Here is an 18,580-nt window from a genome sequence, read left to right on the forward strand (position 1 = left end):
ATGCTGGCCCATGTTGACTCCAGTGCTTCCCACAATTGTGTCAAATTGGCTGAATGTCCTTTGGGTGCAGTGGAGGCTCCTCAGAGGAGGAAGGGGAGAACCATCGTCCTCAGTTATTTTCAGAAAAATAAAAATGGTAAAACATTTAAAACATTTAATCCTTTTTAGATAAAACTATACTAAATATAATCACATCACCAAATAATTGATTAAAACATAGTATTTTGCATCCTCCTCTAGGTACATTGACTTAAATACAAAACCTAGGAGGCTCATGGTTCTCAAGCCCTTCCATAGACTTACACAGTAATTATGACAACTTCTGGAGGACGTCCTCCAACCTATCAGAGCTCTTGCAGCATGAACTGACATGTTGTCCACCCAATGAAAGGATCAGAGAACGAATCTAGTATGAGCTAAAGCTAGGTAGCACTGCAGTGCATAAAATGTGGTGAGTAGTTGACTCAAAGAGAGAAAAAGACAATAGTTTAACAGTTTTGAACAAATTAGGAGAAGCAAGAGAGTTTTGGTCATTTATTTTCCACTTTCAGTTTCACTTACTTAGCTAGCAAGTTTAGCGTACTCAAACAGAGCGATGCTATGCTAAAAGAATCATCCTCCCTCATCTTAAACCACATTGACCTCTACTGTTTTGGTGGTGGACCAGTCTTGGTACACATGGGAAACTGTAGCGTTGCAGTTCTTGATGCAAACCGGTGTGCCTGGCACCTACTATCATACCCTGTTCAAAGACACTTCAATATTTTGTCTTCCCAATTCACCCTCTGAATGGCACACACACACAATCTATGCCTCAATTGTCTCAAGGCTTAAAATTCCTTATTTAACCTGCCCCCTTCATCTACACTGATTGAAGTGGATTTAACTAGTGACATCAGTAAGGGATCATACCTTTAGCCTGGATTCACCTGGTCAGTCTAAGTCATGGAAGGAGCAGGTGTTCTTAATGTTTTGTAGACTCAGTGTAAAGCACTACAGATAATCAAGTGCTATTTGCATGTGATGCATTTGTTCTATTGTGTCCAGCAAGGCAAGTAGTTCTGACGTCATAATACACCCTTCTGATAATCAAGTGATATTTGGAATGTCTGAGTAGTTCTATATTGTTACTCATATGGTAATGTGTCTAGCATGATGCCAAACCATATAGCTAATTGTTACTCATATGGTAATTGGCTAACTCCTTTAATTACTCTAATAATGTACAACCACCTCTGTAAAATAACAAAGCATATTACACTAGAAACAGTAACAAAACTTCAGTATTGTATGTTTTACAATTCGTTTACATGACGCACGAGCAAAGGAATACAGCTGACGGCATACATGATTGGCAAGGTAATTTGTGTGACTAAATACAACCAACTAACATTGATAAGTAAGCAATTCTATCAATAACAAGATTATCATCACTAGCAACATGCTTGAATCGAACTTACAAACAAATATTTTCCGAGGATGAAGCGTGACAAGAAATAACTGCACTGAAAGACTGAACCGTAGCGCTGCTTCTATGCGCGCAGAACGAATTCTCTACTTACTGTTTCCGTACAGTCTTTCTAAGTACCAGGACCCTCCACTAGGGGGCGATAAACACCATGGAACACAATAAAAATCCATCGTTACCACGGTAATAAAACAGTCTGTTACCTTCTGACAGGATGGCGGCACAGAAGCATTTATTCATTATCTACATATTCATATTAAGCTTCTACGTCTGTGAACAGGAACTTATTATTTGTAAGACGTAAGAGAAGATATATCAGCTTATTGTTAAATTATGACGTTCTTTCCAACACAAAAAGTGTCGTAACTATTGTTTCTAAACTGCGTTACTCACTCCAGTCAGCAGATGGCGATGAGCGTCTTTCGGGTGATGATTCTTGCGTGACGTATAATGGACTGGCCGGACGCTTCTTCAGGAACAACAAGGCGCCAACTCTTTCAACCACCTCGGTAGCTTAGTAGCCAACCTAAAACTGGAAGATTGACGCTTTAGACCATGTTAATGTACATTATGTAATCTCAGTGTTGTAAATGCAGTTCAGTTGACGTATTAACTGGTTAACTTGAACCTAATTTGCATGTTCAATTTGCAAACTTGTTAAAGATTGTTGCTGAGCCTAGCACTAGGCTAGTCGCTAATGCTAGCAGGCTAACATCACTGACCACGAGTTCACTAAACTACTCCCCTGCTAAAGAAGAAGAGGTCTGCTGTACGGAGAAAGAATCTCTGGCGATGAACATTGTCGTGAAAGAAGAAGAAGAAGAGGAGGATATGACTGTGAAAGGAGAGGAAGAACCTTCCAGAATGAAAAAGGAGGAAGAGGAGGCTGTTATAGTGAAAGAAGAGAAAGAACCTTTTAGAGAGGAAGAGGATGCTGTCTCAATAAAGTTGAAGGAGGAAGACATTTTGGGAGTGAAAGAGGAGGAGACAGAAGATCAGATTAACACCAGTGAGTACTGTCTTTAACAGGGACACAAACTATGCCGTTGTTGAACTAATGTGTGGTTTTAAAGTGGCATTCTACTGAAGTTCTACACTTGAATATGTTGTTCAGTACTGTAGGAATTGTTAAAGGGTCAATCTGCCATTGGTTCATATATTTTAGGGACTTTTCAATTAGATGTATTGAATTCTCCATGTGGTCTGTATTAAAGTTCCCCTCATCTAATATAACAGGTTTTTAAAATTCTATATTGGTGCATATTTTCTACTTAAAATAACAAAGGGATGCAAAAGCCACCCATTTTGTGGAACGACCCCTTTTACATTTGCATCACAAACAATATTTTAGGAAATCATGATGAAAGTGGCCATTTTAGACATATGCATGCCTCTTGTAAGACTCTATGATTGCAATAGATGATCATAAGTTTACCATCCACTATCGTGGATCCTCTGGGGAGCCTCTATTATTATTATTATATACACTATATACGGTGCCTACATTATTATATACACTATATACGGTCCCTACATTATTATATACACTATATACGGTGCCTACATTATTATATACACTATACGGTGCCTACATTATTATATACACTATATACGGTGCCTACATTATTATATACACTATACGGTGCCTACATTATTATATACACTATATACGGTGCCTACATTATTATATACACTATATACGGTGCCTACATATAATTCTCCATGTGGTCTATATTAAAGTTCCCCTCATCTAATATAACAGGCTTTTAAAATTCAATATTGGTGCATAATTTCTACTTAAATATCAAAGGGATGCAACAGGCCATTTAGTGGAACAACCCTTTAACATTTGCATTTTAGGCCCTGTTTAGAGATATCAATGCCTCGTCTAAGACCCTTTGTGATTGTAATAGTAGATCATAAGTTTACCACCTGTTTGATGTTCTAGTTCACACAGGAGAGAGACATGACTATTGTGGATCCTCTGGGGAGCCTGAACAATATCCTGATGCTGACGAGACAGAGAAGAGTCTCTCCAGATCAGAACACCAGATGGTACAGCTTGGTCTGGTCTAGCATACAGCTTGCTCTCTCTGGGTCTGGGCTGGGTTTCTGTAAAGCACTTTATGACAACAGTGACATCAGCATCCATAATGATATGTGTCTTTGTCCCCTCTTTATGGTTACCAGGACAACGCTAGCCCTTCCTCCCTCCCTGAGTCCCTGTATTGTGCCTCTCCCGGTAGCTCCTTACTGCTGGGTAGGAAGAGGTTGTCTGTGCTGCTGGTGGACTGCAGGAAAACAACGGGGCTGAGTGGAACTGTGAGAGGAGGAGCAGAGAAGAACAGATTAGATTTCACACATCAAAGTAAGTGCTGTAGTTCAGTTTGAACAAATACAATAGATCTGCCCACTGGTATCTGTTACCAGGACAACCAGCAGAGTTCTCTCTCCACAAAGAGCCGGAAGTGCTATCGGTTGGCGCAGAAGTTTGACAGTGTGTGCAACTCTGCAGAACTCTTGTTCGTTTTCAGCGTGCTTAGTTGTGAAGTGTTTAAAACTTCTTAAGACTAGCGGAACCCCTCGACAACATCCGCTGAAATGGCAGAGTGCGAAATGGAAAAATATTTTTGGGAAATATTTTACTTTCATACATTCACAAGTGCAATACACCAAATGAAAGCTTAACCTCTTGTTAATCTAGCCATCGTGTCCAATTTCAAAAATGCTATACAGCGAAAGCTCACCATACGATTATGTTAGGTCAGCACCTAGTCACAAAAAACATATAAACATTTTCCAGTCAAAGAGAGGAGTCACAAAAGGCAGAATTAGAGAGAATATTAATCCCCAACCTTTGATGATCTTCATCAGATGGCACTCATAGGACTTCATGTTACATGTATTGTGTATGTTTTGTTCGATAAAGTTCATATTTATATCCAAATATCTCAGTTTACATTGGAGAGTTATGTTTAGTAATGTTATGCCTCGAAAACATCTGGCGAATTTGCAGAGAGCCAAATCAATTTACAGAAATACTCATCATAAAATTTGATAAAATATATAAGTGTTATGCATAGAATTAAAGATATACTTCTCCTTAATGCAAGCACTGTGTCAGATTTCAAAAAAGCTTTACGGAAAAAGCACACCACACTATATACGGTGCCTATATTATTATATACGCTATATACCGTGCCTATATTATTATATACACTATATACCTTGCCTACATTATAATATACACTATATACAGTGCCTAAATTATTATATACACTATATACTGTACCTATATTATTATATACGCTATATACGGTGCCTATATTATTATATACGCTATATACGGTGCCTACATTATTATATACACTATATACCTTGCCTACATTATAATATACACTATATACAGTGCCTAAATTATTATATACACTATATACGGTGCCTACATTATTATATACACTATATACTGTGCCTACATTATTATATACACTATATACTGTGCCTATATTATTATATACACTATATACCGTGCCTACATTATTATATACACTATATATGGTGCCTGCATTATTAAATGCACTATATACGGTGCCTTCATTATTATATACACGGTGCCTACATTATTATATACACTATATACTGTGCCTACATTATTATATACACTATATATGGTGCCTAAATTATTATATACACTATATACTGTGCCTACATTATTATATACACTATATACGGTGCCTACATTATTATATACACTATATACGGTGCCTACATTATTATATACACTATATACGGTGCCTAAATTATTATATACACTATATACTGTGCCTACATTATTATATACACTATATACGGTGCCTACATTATTATATACACTATATACTGTACCTACATTATTATATACACTATATACTGTACCTACATTATTATATACACTATATACGGTGCCTATATTATTATATACACTATATACGGTGCCTACATTATTATATACACTATATACAGTGCCTAAATTATTATATACACTATATACGGTGCCTACATTATTATATACACTATATACGGTGCCTACATTATTATATACACTATATACGGTAACTTCATTATTATATACACTATATACGGTGCCTACATTTAATTCTCCATGTGGTCTATATTAAAGTGCACCTCATCTAATATAACAGGCTTTTAAAATTCAATATTGGTGCATCATTTCTACTTAAAATAACAAAGGGACGCAACAGGCACCCATTTCATGGAACAACCCTTTAACATTTGCATTTTAGGCCCTGTTTAGAGATATTAATGCCTCTTGTAAGACTCTATGTGATTGTTATAGTAGATCATAAGTTTACCATCTGTTTGATGTCCTCATTCACACAGGAGAGAGACATGACTATTGTGGATCCTCTGGGGAGCCTGAACAACATCCTGATGCTGACGAGGCAGAGAAGAGTCTCTCCAGATCAGAACACCAGATGGTACAGCTTGGTCTGGTCTAGAACACAGCTTGCTCTCTCTGGGTCTGGGCTGGGTTTCTGTAAAGCACTTTGTCAACAGTGACATCAGCATCCATAATGGTATGTGTTTGTGTCCCCTCTTTATGGTTACCAGGACAACGCTAGCCCTTCCTCCCTCCCTGAGTTCCTGTATTGTGCCTCTCCCGGTAGCTCCTTACTGCTGGGTATGAAGAGGTTGTCTGGGCTGCTGGTGGACTGCAGGAAAACAACAGGGCTGAGTGGAACTGTGAGAGGAGGAGCAGAGAAGAACGGATTAGATTTCACACATCAAAGTAAGTGCTGTAGTTTAGTTTGAACAAATACAATAGATCTGCCCACTGGTATCTGTTACCAGGACAACCAGCAGAGTTCTCTCTCCACAAAGAGCCGGAAGTGCTATCGGTTGGCGCAGAAGTTTGACAGTGTGTGCAACTCTGCAGAACTCTTGTTCATTTTCAGCGTGCTTAGTTGTGAAGTGTTTAAAACGTCTTAAGACTAGCGGAACCCCTCGACAACATCCGCTGAAATGGCAGAGTGCGAAATGAAAAAATATTTTTGGGAAATATTTTAATTTCATACGAGTGCAATACACCAAATTAAAGCTTAACCTCTTGTTAATCTAGCCATCGTGTCCAATTTCAAAAATGCTATACAGGGAAAGCTCACCATACGATTATGTTAGGTCAGCACCTAGTCACAAAAAACATACAGACATTTTCCAGTCAAAGAGAGGAGTCACAAAAGGCAGAATTAGAGATAATATTAATCCCCAACCTTTGATGATCTTCATCAGATGGCACTCATAGGACTTCATGTTACACAATACATGTATGTTTTGTTGGATAAAGTTCATATTAGTATCCAAATATCTCAGTTTACATTGGAGCGTTTGTTCAGTAATGTTGTGCCTCGAAAACATCTGGCGAATTTGCAGAGATCCAAATCAATTTACAGAAATACTCATCATAAAATTTTATAAAAGATATAAGTGTTATGCATAGAATTAAATATATACTTCTCCTTAATGCAAGCACTGTGTCAGATTTCAAAAAAGCTTTACGGAAAAAGCACACCACACTATATACGGTGCCTATATTATTATATACGCTATATACGGTGCCTATATTATTATATACGCTATATACCTTGCCTACATTATTATATACACTATATACCGTGCCTATATTATTATATACACTATATACGCTGCCTACATTACTAAATACACTATATACGGTGCCTACATTATTATATACACTATATACCTTGCCTACATTATAATATACACTATATACAGTGCCTAAATTATTATATACACTATATACGGTGCCTACATTATTATATACACTATATACTGTGCCTACATTATTATATACACTATATACTGTGCCTATATTATTATATACACTATATACTGTGCCTACATTATTATATACACTATATATGGTGCCTACATTATTAAATGCACTATATACGGTGCCTTCATTATTATATACACGGTGCTTACATTATTATATACACTATATACTGTGCCTACATTATTATATACACTATATACGGTGCCTACATTATTATATGCACTATATACTGTACCTACATTATTATATACACTATATACGGTGCCTATATTATTATATACACTATATACCGTGCCTACATTATTATATACACTATATACGGTGCCTACATTATTATATACACTATATACTGTGCCTACATTATTATATACACTATATACGGTGCCTATATTATTATATACACTATATACTGTACCTACATTATTATATACACTATATACTGTGCCTACATTATTATATACACTATATACTGTGCCTACATTATTATATACACTATATACGGTGCCTACATTATTATATACACTATATACGGTGCCTACATTATTATATACACTATATACGGTGCCTATATTATTATATACACTATATACTGTGCCTACATTATTATATACACTATATACGGTGCCTACATTATTATATACACTATATACGGTGCCTACATTATTATATACACTATATACGGTGCCTACATTATTATATACACTATATTCGGTACCTACATATAATTCTCCATGTGGTCTATATTAAAGTGCACCTCATCTAATATAACAGGCTTTTAAAATTCAATATTGGTGCATAATTTCTACTTAAATATCAAAGGGATGCAACAGGCACCCATTTCGTGGAACAACCCTTTAACATTTGCATTTTAGGCCCTGTTTAGAGATATCAAATCCTCTTGTAAGACCCTTTGTGATTGTAATAGTAGATCATAAGTTTACCACCTGTTTAATGTTCTAGTTCACACAGGAGAGAGACATGACTATGGTGGATCCTCTGCGGAGCCTCAACAACATCCTGATGCTGACGAGGCAGAGAAGAGTCTCTCCAGATCAGAACACCAGATGGTACAGCTTGGTCTGGTCTAGCATACAGCTTGCTCTCTCTGGGTCTGGGCTGGGTTTCTGTAAAGCACTTTATGTCAACAGTGACATCAGCATCCATAATGGTATGTGTTTGTGTCCCCTCTTTATGGTTACCAGGACAACGCTAGCCCTTCCTCCCTCCCTGAGCCCCTGTATTGTGCCTATCCCGGTAGCTCCTTACTGCTGGGTATGAAGAGGTTGTCTGGGCTGCTGGTGGACTGCAGGAAAACAACAGGGCTGAGTGGAACTGTGAGAGGAGGAGCAGAGAAGAACGGATTAGATTTCACACATCAAAGTAAGTGCTGTAGTTTAGTTTGAACAAATACAATAGATCTGCCCACTGGTATCTGTTACCAGGACAACCAGCAGAGTTCTCTCTCCACAGAGAGCCGGAAGTGCTATCGGTTGGTGCAGAAGTTTGACAGTGTGTGCAACTCTGCAGAACTCTTGTTCGTTTTCAGCGTGCTTAGTTGTGAAGTGTTTAAAACTTCTTAAGACTAGCGGAACCCCTCGACAACATCCGCTGAAATGGCAGAGAGCGAAATGGAAAAATATTTTTGGGAAATATTTAACTTTCATACATTCACGCGTGCAATACACCAAATTAAAGCTTAACCTCTTGTTAATCTAGCCATCGTGTCCAATTTCAAAAAAGCTATACAGCAAAAGCTCACCATACGATTATGTTAGGTCAGCACCTAGTCACAAAAAAACATAGGGCCATTTTCCAGTCAAAGAGAGGAGTCACAAAAGGCAGAAATAGAGATAAAATTAATCACTAACCTTGGATGATCTTCATCAGATGTCACTCATAGGACTTCATGTTACACAATACATGTATGTTTTGTTCGATAAAGTTCATATTTATATCCAAATATCTCAGTTTACATTGAAGAGTTATGTTCAGTAATGTTGTGCCTCGAAAACATCCAGCGAAATTTGCAGAGTCACATTAATTTACAGAAATACTCATCAGAAACTTTGATAAAAGATACAAGTGTTATGCATAGAATTAAAGATATACTTCTCCTTAATGCAAGCACTGGGTCAGATTTCAAAAAAGCTTTACGGAAAAAGCACACCATGCAATAATCTGAGGACAGCGCGAAGCCACAAAAAACAAGCCATACAGATACCCTCCATGTTGTGGAGTCAGAAATAGCGTTATAAATATTAACTTACCTTTGATGATCTTCATCAGAATGCACTCCCAGGAATCCCAGTTCCACAATAAATGTTTGTTTTGTTCGATAAAGTTAATCTTTATGTCCAAATACCTCCTTTTTGTTAACGGTTTTAGTTCACCTATCGAAATTCACAAGGCGCGGGCACTAAGTCCAGATGAAAAGTCAAAGAAGTTCTATTACAGTTCGTAGAAACATGTCAAACGATGTATATAATCAATCTTTAGGATGTTTTTATCATAAATCTTCAATAATGTTTCAACCGGACAATTCCTTTGTCTTTAGAAATGAAAAGGAACGCAGCTCGCTCACGGCCACGCGCGTGTGACTTAGCTCAAGGCATTCTACCAGACCCCTTAGTCAGACAGCTCTTATTCGCTCTCCCTTCATAGTAGAATCCTTTAAAGACTGTTGACAGCTAGTGGAAGCCTTGGGAAGTGCAATATGACCCAATTTACACTTTATATTCGAAAGGCAATGACTTGAAAAACTACAAACCTCAGATTTCCCACTTTCCCCCTCTCTCTCCCTGTAGTGCTGTACTGAAACAGCTGCTCTCCCTCTCTCTCCCTGTAGTGCTGTACTGAAACAGCTGCTCTCCCCCTCTCTCTCCCTGTAGTGCTGTACTGAAACAGCTGCTCTCTCCCTCTCTCTCCCTGTAGTGCTGTGCTGAAACAGCTGCTCTCCCTCTCTCTCCCTGTAGTGCTGTACTGAAACAGCTGCTCTCCCTCTCTCTCCCTGTAGTGCTGTACTGAAACAGCTGCTCTCCCTCTCTCTCCCTGTAGTGCTGTACTGAAACAGCTGCTCTCCCTCTCTCTCCCTGTAGGGCTGTACTGAAACAGCTGCAAAACGTGACTCGTGACGTTGCTGGATGCAGGCCTCGCACTGCTGCTTTGCCAGTTAATTTGTTATTTGTGGGGCGGTAGGGTAGCCTAGTGGTTCGAGCGTTGGACTAGTAACCGGAAGGTTGCAAGTTCAAATCCCCGACAAATCTGTCATTCCTCCCCTGAACAGGTAGTTAACCAACTGTTCCTAGGACGTCATTGAAAATTTGAATTTGTTCTTAACTGGCTTGCCTAGTTAAATAAAGATAAAATAAAAAAATACATGTCATAATGAAGTCATGACACGTGAATGAACAAGCCATACTTCATAACATGGCTTTATACATTATTATATACACTATATACATTATTATATTCACTATATACATCATTAAATGCACTATATATGGTACCTACATTATTATATACACTATATACGGTGCCTACATTATTATATACACTATATACGGTGCCTACATTATTATATACAATATATACAGTGCCTACCTTCTTATATACACTATATACCGTGCCTAAATTATTACATACACTATATACGGTGCCTTCGGAAAGTATTCAGAACCCTTGACTTTTTCCGTGTTTTTTTACATTACAGTCTGAATCTAATATTGATTTTTATTTTATTCCTCATTAATCTACACACAATACCCAAAAACAGGATTCTAGACATTTTTGGAAATGTGTTAAAAACAGAAATACCTTATTACAGTATTAGTATTCAGACGCTTTGCTATGAAACTCAAAACCGAGCTGTTCATCATGTTTCCATTGATTATCCTGTGTAGCGACGCTCCCCATCCAACCTGACAGGGCCTGAGGGGATCTGCAGAGAAGAATGGGAGAAACTCCGCAAATGCAGGTGTGTTCATCATACCCAAGAAGAATCTAGGCTGTAATCGCTAGTTTTTCCCCACAAAGTGGCTTTATTGCAGAGAGAAATACTCCTCAGTTTCATCATCTGTCCTGGTGGCTGGTCTCAGACGATGGTCCTGGGTTGGTGTTGTTAAACGTGGTCTGCGGTTGTGAGGCCAGTTGGATGTACTGCCAAATTCTCTAAAATGACTTTAGAGGTGGCTTCTAGTAGAGAAATGAACATTCAATTATCTGATAACTCCTCCAGTGGATATTCCTGCAGTCAGCATGCCAATTGCACGCTCCCTTGAGACATCTGTGGCATTGTGTTGTGTGACAAAACTGCACATTTTAGAGTGGCATTTTATTGTCCCCAGAACAAGGTGCACCTGTGTAATGATCATGCTGTTTAATCAGCTTCTTGATATGCCACACCTGTCAAGTGGATGGATTGTCTTGGCAAAGGAGAAATGTTCACTAACAGGGATGTAGACAAATTTGTGCACAGAATTTGAGAGAAATTAGCTGTTGTGTGTATGGAAGAATTCTGTTATTTCAGGTCATGAAACATGGGACCAACACTTTACATGTTGCGTTTATATTTTTTAGGAACATCTATCCAAAATATGTGACACAATTGTTTTATTTTACACAAAATATCATGACATGATTAGTCAAAATGTAAAAAATGTGTGTCCTAAATAATAAAAAGCCATTGTTTTCGAACCCTTTCAACAACAGGAAGATGTTACTGATGAGCTTTGTGTCTGTCTCCAAGTTTTGGACTTCCACACAGAATTACTTCTTTACTTATTTTATGTTTAAGGAAGTGTGTAGGTCACATTCTGTATCATACAGCTATGAGGGTTATATATTTACAACCACCTGCTCAATAGGAATCCAGCGACGTCTGTGTCTTCAGTGTCCTAGAACTGTCTAGTTTTTTGTTTTCTGACTTGTAAAACAGAAATAATAATAAGTTATGTAAACATATCAGTAGTTACCAGGAAGCTCTACAACATCATTTGTTTTAAATTATGAAATGTTTGGAAACTGGCCTCGGGTTATTGAGGGATCTGATATAGATTTAACCTCATAATAAGGCAGTTTTATCGTGTGGAGATTTCATTCACGTCTCTCTTTAAATAAACACTGTCTTTGGCAGGAGGAAAACCAAACTTGGAGGAACCAGAGACGTCCAAAACAGCAAGACGACACCTCTGCTCCCAGATTGGAAAGAGTTTTACCAAGTTAGGAAGCCTGAAAAGACATGAGAGGGGACACACAGAACCGAAGCCACAAAATTGCGCCCAGTGTGGAAAGAGTTTTAGCCACTTAGGAAATCTGAAAGCTCATGAGCGAACACACACACGGGAGAGGCCTTTCCATTGCTCCCAGTGTGGAAAGAATTTTAAGCGGTTAGACACTCTCAAAACCCATGAGCAAATACACACAGGGGAGAAGCCATACCATTGTGCCCAGTGTGGAAATAGTTTTAGCCAGTCAGGAAGCCTGAAAGTTCATGAGCGAATACATACAGGTGAGAAGTCATACCTTTGCGCCCAGTGTGGGCATCACATCACATTGTCCGTTGTCTTATATTGTTGACTGAGAATGTGTTTACTTGTTTATACCATGTGAAATTAAATGGTACAAAGTCTACTACATGTTGTGTTGATTTCATGTTGAATTCACTTTAGTTGACGACTCTTAAAAAGAAATGTAAATAGAAACTAGATGTTGAACTGACGTCTGAGCCCAGTGGGCTGGTTTGAATAAACGGCAGGTGTTGGATCAATATCCACCTTCGTTGGTTACGGGATCGTCAGCCATCTCCTTCAGCGCCATTCTTCACTTTAATAGATCACATCAGAAAAGTCTGATAAAACGTAACAAATATGTCATAGAGAATTCATATTTACTTTATAATATGGCTACATATATATATATATATGTACTGAACAAAAATATAAACGCAACATGCAACAATTTCAACGATTCACAGTACCTATATGGAAATCAGTCAATGTCAAATGTATTAGGCCCTGATCTATGGACTTCACATGACTGGGCACGGTGCAGCCATGGGTGGGCCTAGGAGGGCATAGGCCCACCCACTGACGAGCCAGGCCCAGCCAATCAGAATTTGTTTCGCCACAAAATGGCTTTATGACAGAGAGACATTCTACTTGGTTTCCTCAGCTGTCCAGGTGGCTGGTCTCAGTCTCCTGAAGTGAAGAAGCCGGATGTGAGGGTCCTGGGTGGGTGTGGTTACGCGTGGTCTGCATTTATGAGGTCGGTTGGACGTATTGCCAAATTCTCTAAAATGACGTTGTGTAGAGGAACTTACAGTACCAGTCAAACCTACTCATTTGAGGGTTTATCTTTATTTTTACTATGTTCTACAGTTTTCTACATTGTAGAATAATAGTGAAGGCATAAACAATGAAATAACACATATGGAATCATGTAGTAACCAAAAAAGTTTCAATCAAAATATTTTAGATTCTTCAAAGTAGCCACCCTTTGCCCTGATGACAGCTTTGCACACTCTTGGCATTCTCTCAACCAGCTTCATGAGGTAGTCACCTGGAATGCATTTCAATTAACAGATGTGCCTTCTTAAAGTTAATTTGTGGAATTTCTTTCCTACTTAATGCGTTTGAGACAATCAGCTGTGTTGTGACAAGGTAGAAGATATACAGAAGATAGCCCTATTGGGTAAAAGACCAAGTCCATATTATGGCAAGAACAGCTTATATAAGTAAAGAGTAACAATTGTCTATCATTACTTTAAGACATGAAGGTCAGTCAATCCGGAAAATGTCCGTAACTTTGAAAGTTTCTTCAAGTGCAGTCGCAAAAACCATCAAGCGCTATGATGAAACTGGCTCTCATGAGGACCTCCACAGGAAAGGAAGACCCAGAGTTACCTCTGCTGCAGATGATAAGTTCATTAGAGTTAATTAGAGTTAACTGCCCAAATAAATGCTTCACAGAGTTTAAGTAGCAGACAAGAGTTCAAGTAACAAACACATCTCAAGATCATCTGTTCAGAGGAGACTGTGTTTATCAGTCCTTCATGGTTGAATTGCTGCAAAGAACCCACTACTAAAAGGACATCAATAATAAGAAGAGACTTGCTTGGGCCAAGAAACACGAACAATGGACATTAGACCAGTGGAAATCTGTCCTTTGGTCTGATGAATCCAAATTTGCGATTTTTGGTTCCAAACGCTGTGTCTTTGTGAGACGTGAGTAGGTGAACGGATGATCTTTGCATGTGTAGTTCCCACCGTGAAGCATGGAGGAGGAGGTGCGATGGTATGCGGGTGCTTTGCTGGTGACGTTGTCAGTGATTTATTTAGAATTCAAGGCACACTTAACCAGGTTGACAACCGTAGCATTCTGCAGCGATACTCTATCCCATCTGGTTTGCGCTTAATGGGACCGTCATTTGTTTTTCCACAGGACAATGAGCCAAAACACAGAGTGAAGGGAAAGCAACCAATAAGTGTTCAGCATATGTTGGAACTTCTTCAAGACTGTTGAAAAAAGCATTTCAGTTGAAGCTAGTTGACAGAATGCCAAGAATGCAAAGCTGTCAAGGCAAAGGGTGGCTACTTTGAAGAATCTCAAATATAAAAGATATATACTGAACTGAAATATAAAGATATACTGAACTGAAATATAAAGATATACTGAACAGAAATATAAATGCAGCCTTCCGAGTGGTGCAGCGTCTAAGGCACTGCATTGTGCTCGTTGCATTAATACAGATTCTGGTTTGATACCCAGCTCTGTCGCAGCCGGCCACAACCGGGAGAGCCAATTGGCCCAGCGTCGTCCGGGTTGGGGGAGGGTTTGTCCTCTAGCAACTCCTGTGGCGGGCCGGGCGCATGCGTGAGAATTGTGTCAAGAAGTATTGCGGTTGTGTTTCGGGGGACGCATAAGCTACAGCTAGCTAGCACTGCAGTGCATAACATGTGGTGAGTAGTTGGCTCAAAGAGAGAGAAAGACAATAGTTGAACAGTTTTGAACAAATTAAGAGAAGGGAGAGAGAGAGGACGCATGGCTGTTGACGTTCGCCTCTCCCGAGTCCGTACGGGAGTTGCAGCAGTGAGATGAGATAAGACTAACTTCCAATTGACAAAAATTGGGGAGAAAAAGGAGGTGAAAAATATAAATATAATAATAATAATTTTAAAAATGTCTGCCCCAAATATTTAGCTTTTTTTTATTTTACCCAAAATATTATGACATTAGCGATTGGCCAAAATGTAAAAAATGTGAACATCTAAATCAACATTGTGTCGAACCCTTGAGACAACGGAGAGATGTTACTAATGAGCTTTGTGTCTGTCTCCAAGTTTTGGACTTCCACACAGAATTACTTCTTTACTTATTTTAGGTTCAAGGAAGTGTTTAGGTCACATTCTGTATCATACAGCTATGAAGGTTATATATTTACAACCACCTGCTGATTGGAATCCAGCGGCGTCTGTGTCTTGTCATAGAACTGTCTAGTGTGTAGTGTTCTGACTCGTAAAACAGGATGAATAATTAATGTTCAATATTTAGTCTTCCCCATTCACCCTCTGAATGGAACACACACACAATCCATGTCTTAATTGTATCAAAGTTTTAAGATCCTTATTTAACCTGTTTCCCCCCACCTTCATCTACACGGATTGAAGTGGATTTAACTAGTGACATCAGTAAGGGATCATAGCTTTAGCCTGGATTCACCTGGTCTTTCTAAGTCATGGAAGGAGCAGCTGTTCTTAATGTTTTGTAGACTCAGTGTAAAGCACTACAGATAATCAAGTGCTATTTGCATGTGATGCATTTGTTCTGTTGTTTACAGGACGATTTGTATCTTATAGAGCGTGGCTTTAAGGGAAGAGTGTGGTCACATCTAGACAAAAACAAATGTGAAAAATGAACAGAGAAAATGTGTATCAACACACTACCTATTCATAGAAGTATTTATTCATCATCTACATATTTATATTCAAATCAAATCAAATGTTATTTGTCACATACACATGGTTAGCAGATGTTAGTGCGAGTGTAGCGAAATGCTTGTGCTTCTAGTTCCGACAATGCAGTAATAACCAACGAGTAATCTAACTAACAATTCCAAAACTACTGTCTTATACACACAAGTGTAAGGGGATAAAGAATATGTACACAAAGATATATGAATGAGTGATGGTACAGAGAGGCATAGGCAAGATACAGTAGATGTTATCGAGTACAGTATATACATATGAGATGAGTATGTAAACAAAGTGGCATAGTTAAAGTGGCTAGTGATACATGTATTACATAAAGATGCAGTAGATGATATAGAGTACAGTATATACATATACATATGAGATGAGTAATGTAGGGTATGTAAACATTATATTAGGTAGCTATGTTTAAAGTGGCTAGTGATATATTTTACATCAATTCCCATTATTAAAGTGGCTGGAGTTGAGTCAGTGTGTTGGCAGCAGCCACTCAATGTTAGTGGTGGCTGTTTAACAGTCTGATGGCCTTGAGATAGAAGCTGTTTTTCAGTCTCTCGGTCCCAGCTTTGATGCACCTGTACTGACCTCGCCTTCTGGATGATAGCGGGGTGAACAGGCAGTGGCTCGGGTGTTTGTTGTCCTTGATGATCTTTATGGCCTTCCTGTAACATCGGGTGGTGTAGGTGTCCTGGAGGGCAGGTAGTCCTGGAGGGCAGGTGTTAAGCTTCTACGTCTGTGTACCGGAAAGTAGTAGTTGTAAGACGTCAGAGAAAATATATCAGCTTATTGTTAAATAATTATGACGTTCTTTCCAATACAAAAAGTGTAGTAACTATTGTTTCCAAACTAAGTTACTCACTCGTCAGCAGATGGCGATGAGCGTCTTTCAGCTGACTCTTCTTCCGTGACGTATAATGGACGGGACGCTTCTTCAGGAACAACAAGGCGCCAACTCTTTCAACCACCTCGATAGCTTGCTAGCCAACATAAAACTGAAGGATTGACGCTTTAGACCATGTTAATGTACATTAGCTAATCTCAGTGTTGTAAACGCAGTTACGTTGACGTATCAACTGGTTAACTTTAACTTAATTTGCATGGTCAATTTGCAAACGTGTTAAAGATTGATACTGAGCCTAGCACTAGGCTAGTCGCTAATGCTAACTAGCTAGCTAACATCCCTGACCATGAGCTCACTAAACTACTCCTCCCTTGCTAAAGAAGATGAGGTCTGCTGTTTGGAGAAAGAAGCTCTTGCGCTGAACATGGAAGAAGAAGAGGAGGATACAGTGAAAGGAGAGAAAGAACCTTTTAGAGAGGAAGAGGATGCTGTCTCAATAAAGGTGAAGGAGGAAGACATTTTGGGAGTGAAAGAGGAGGAGACAGAAGAAGCTTTCAGGATGATAAAGGAGGAAGAGGATGATATTACAGTGAAAGAGGAAGATGGGAAAGAGGTTGTCAGCGTGGAAGAGGAGGTAGAATCTTTCAGAATCAAAGAGGAGGAAGATGCCATAACATTGAAAGAAGAGAATGTAGTGAAAGAAGAGGAAGAACCTTTTGGAGTAAAAGAGGAAGAGGGAGCTATCTCAAAAAAAGAGGAGGAGGAAGATGTTTTAGGAGTGAAAAAGGAGGAGGAGTCAGAATATCCGATTACCATCAGTGAGTACTGTCTTAAAAACAGGGGCACAAACGATGCTGTTGTTGAACTAATGTGTGGTTTTAAAGGGGCATTCTACTGAAGTTCTACACTTGAATATGTTGTTCAGTACTGTAGGAATTGTTAAAGGGTCAATCTGCCATTGGTTCATATATTTCGGGGTCTTTTCAATTAGATTTATTGAATTCTCCAAAAGCACCCATTTTGTCGAACAAATGCTTTTACATTTGCATTTTAGGCCCCGTTTAGAGATATTCATGCATCTGGTAAGACTCTGTGATTGTAATAGTAGATCATAAGTTTACCACCTGTTTGATGTTCTCGTTCACACAGGAGAGAGACATGACTATTGTGGATCCTCTGGGGAGCCTCAACAACATCCTGATGCTGACGAGGCAGAGAAGAGTCTCTCCAGATCAGAACACCAGATGGTACAGCTTGGTCTGGTCTAGCATACAGCTTGCTCTATCGGGGTCTGGGCTGGGTTTCTGTAAAGCACTTTATGACAACAGTGACATCAGCATCCATAATGATATGTGTCTGTGTCTCCTCTTTATGGTTACCAGGACAACGCTAGCCCTTCCTCCCTCCCGGAGTCCTCATGTCGTGTCTCTCCC

General features: G+C 38.9%; 1 protein-coding gene across 1 annotated transcript; it reads left to right on the plus strand.

Annotated features, from left to right (window-relative positions):
- The first annotated feature begins 8,335 nt into the window (after positions 1–8,335).
- LOC118940017 (gastrula zinc finger protein XlCGF7.1-like) lies at positions 8,336–12,953 on the plus strand. Its single transcript, XM_036947968.1, has 3 exons — positions 8,336–8,389; positions 8,525–8,702; positions 12,454–12,953. The coding sequence occupies exons 1-3, from the start codon at positions 8,387–8,389 to the stop codon at positions 12,894–12,896; spliced, it is 624 nt and encodes a 207-aa protein (XP_036803863.1). The 5' UTR covers positions 8,336–8,386; the 3' UTR covers positions 12,897–12,953.
- Positions 12,954–18,580: the final 5,627 nt, after the last annotated feature.

The sequence above is a fragment of the Oncorhynchus mykiss genome, chromosome 17 (assembly GCF_013265735.2).
Source record: "Oncorhynchus mykiss isolate Arlee chromosome 17, USDA_OmykA_1.1, whole genome shotgun sequence".
Lineage (NCBI taxonomy): Eukaryota > Metazoa > Chordata > Actinopteri > Salmoniformes > Salmonidae > Oncorhynchus > Oncorhynchus mykiss.

Bases quoted from the DNA above. Each gene is read 5' to 3' on its own strand.
- LOC118940017 (XM_036947968.1), top strand. The intron at 8,703-12,453 runs GTAAGTGCTGTA...TGTCTTTGGCAG, and splicing joins ATTAGATTTCACACATCAAA to GAGGAAAACCAAACTTGGAG.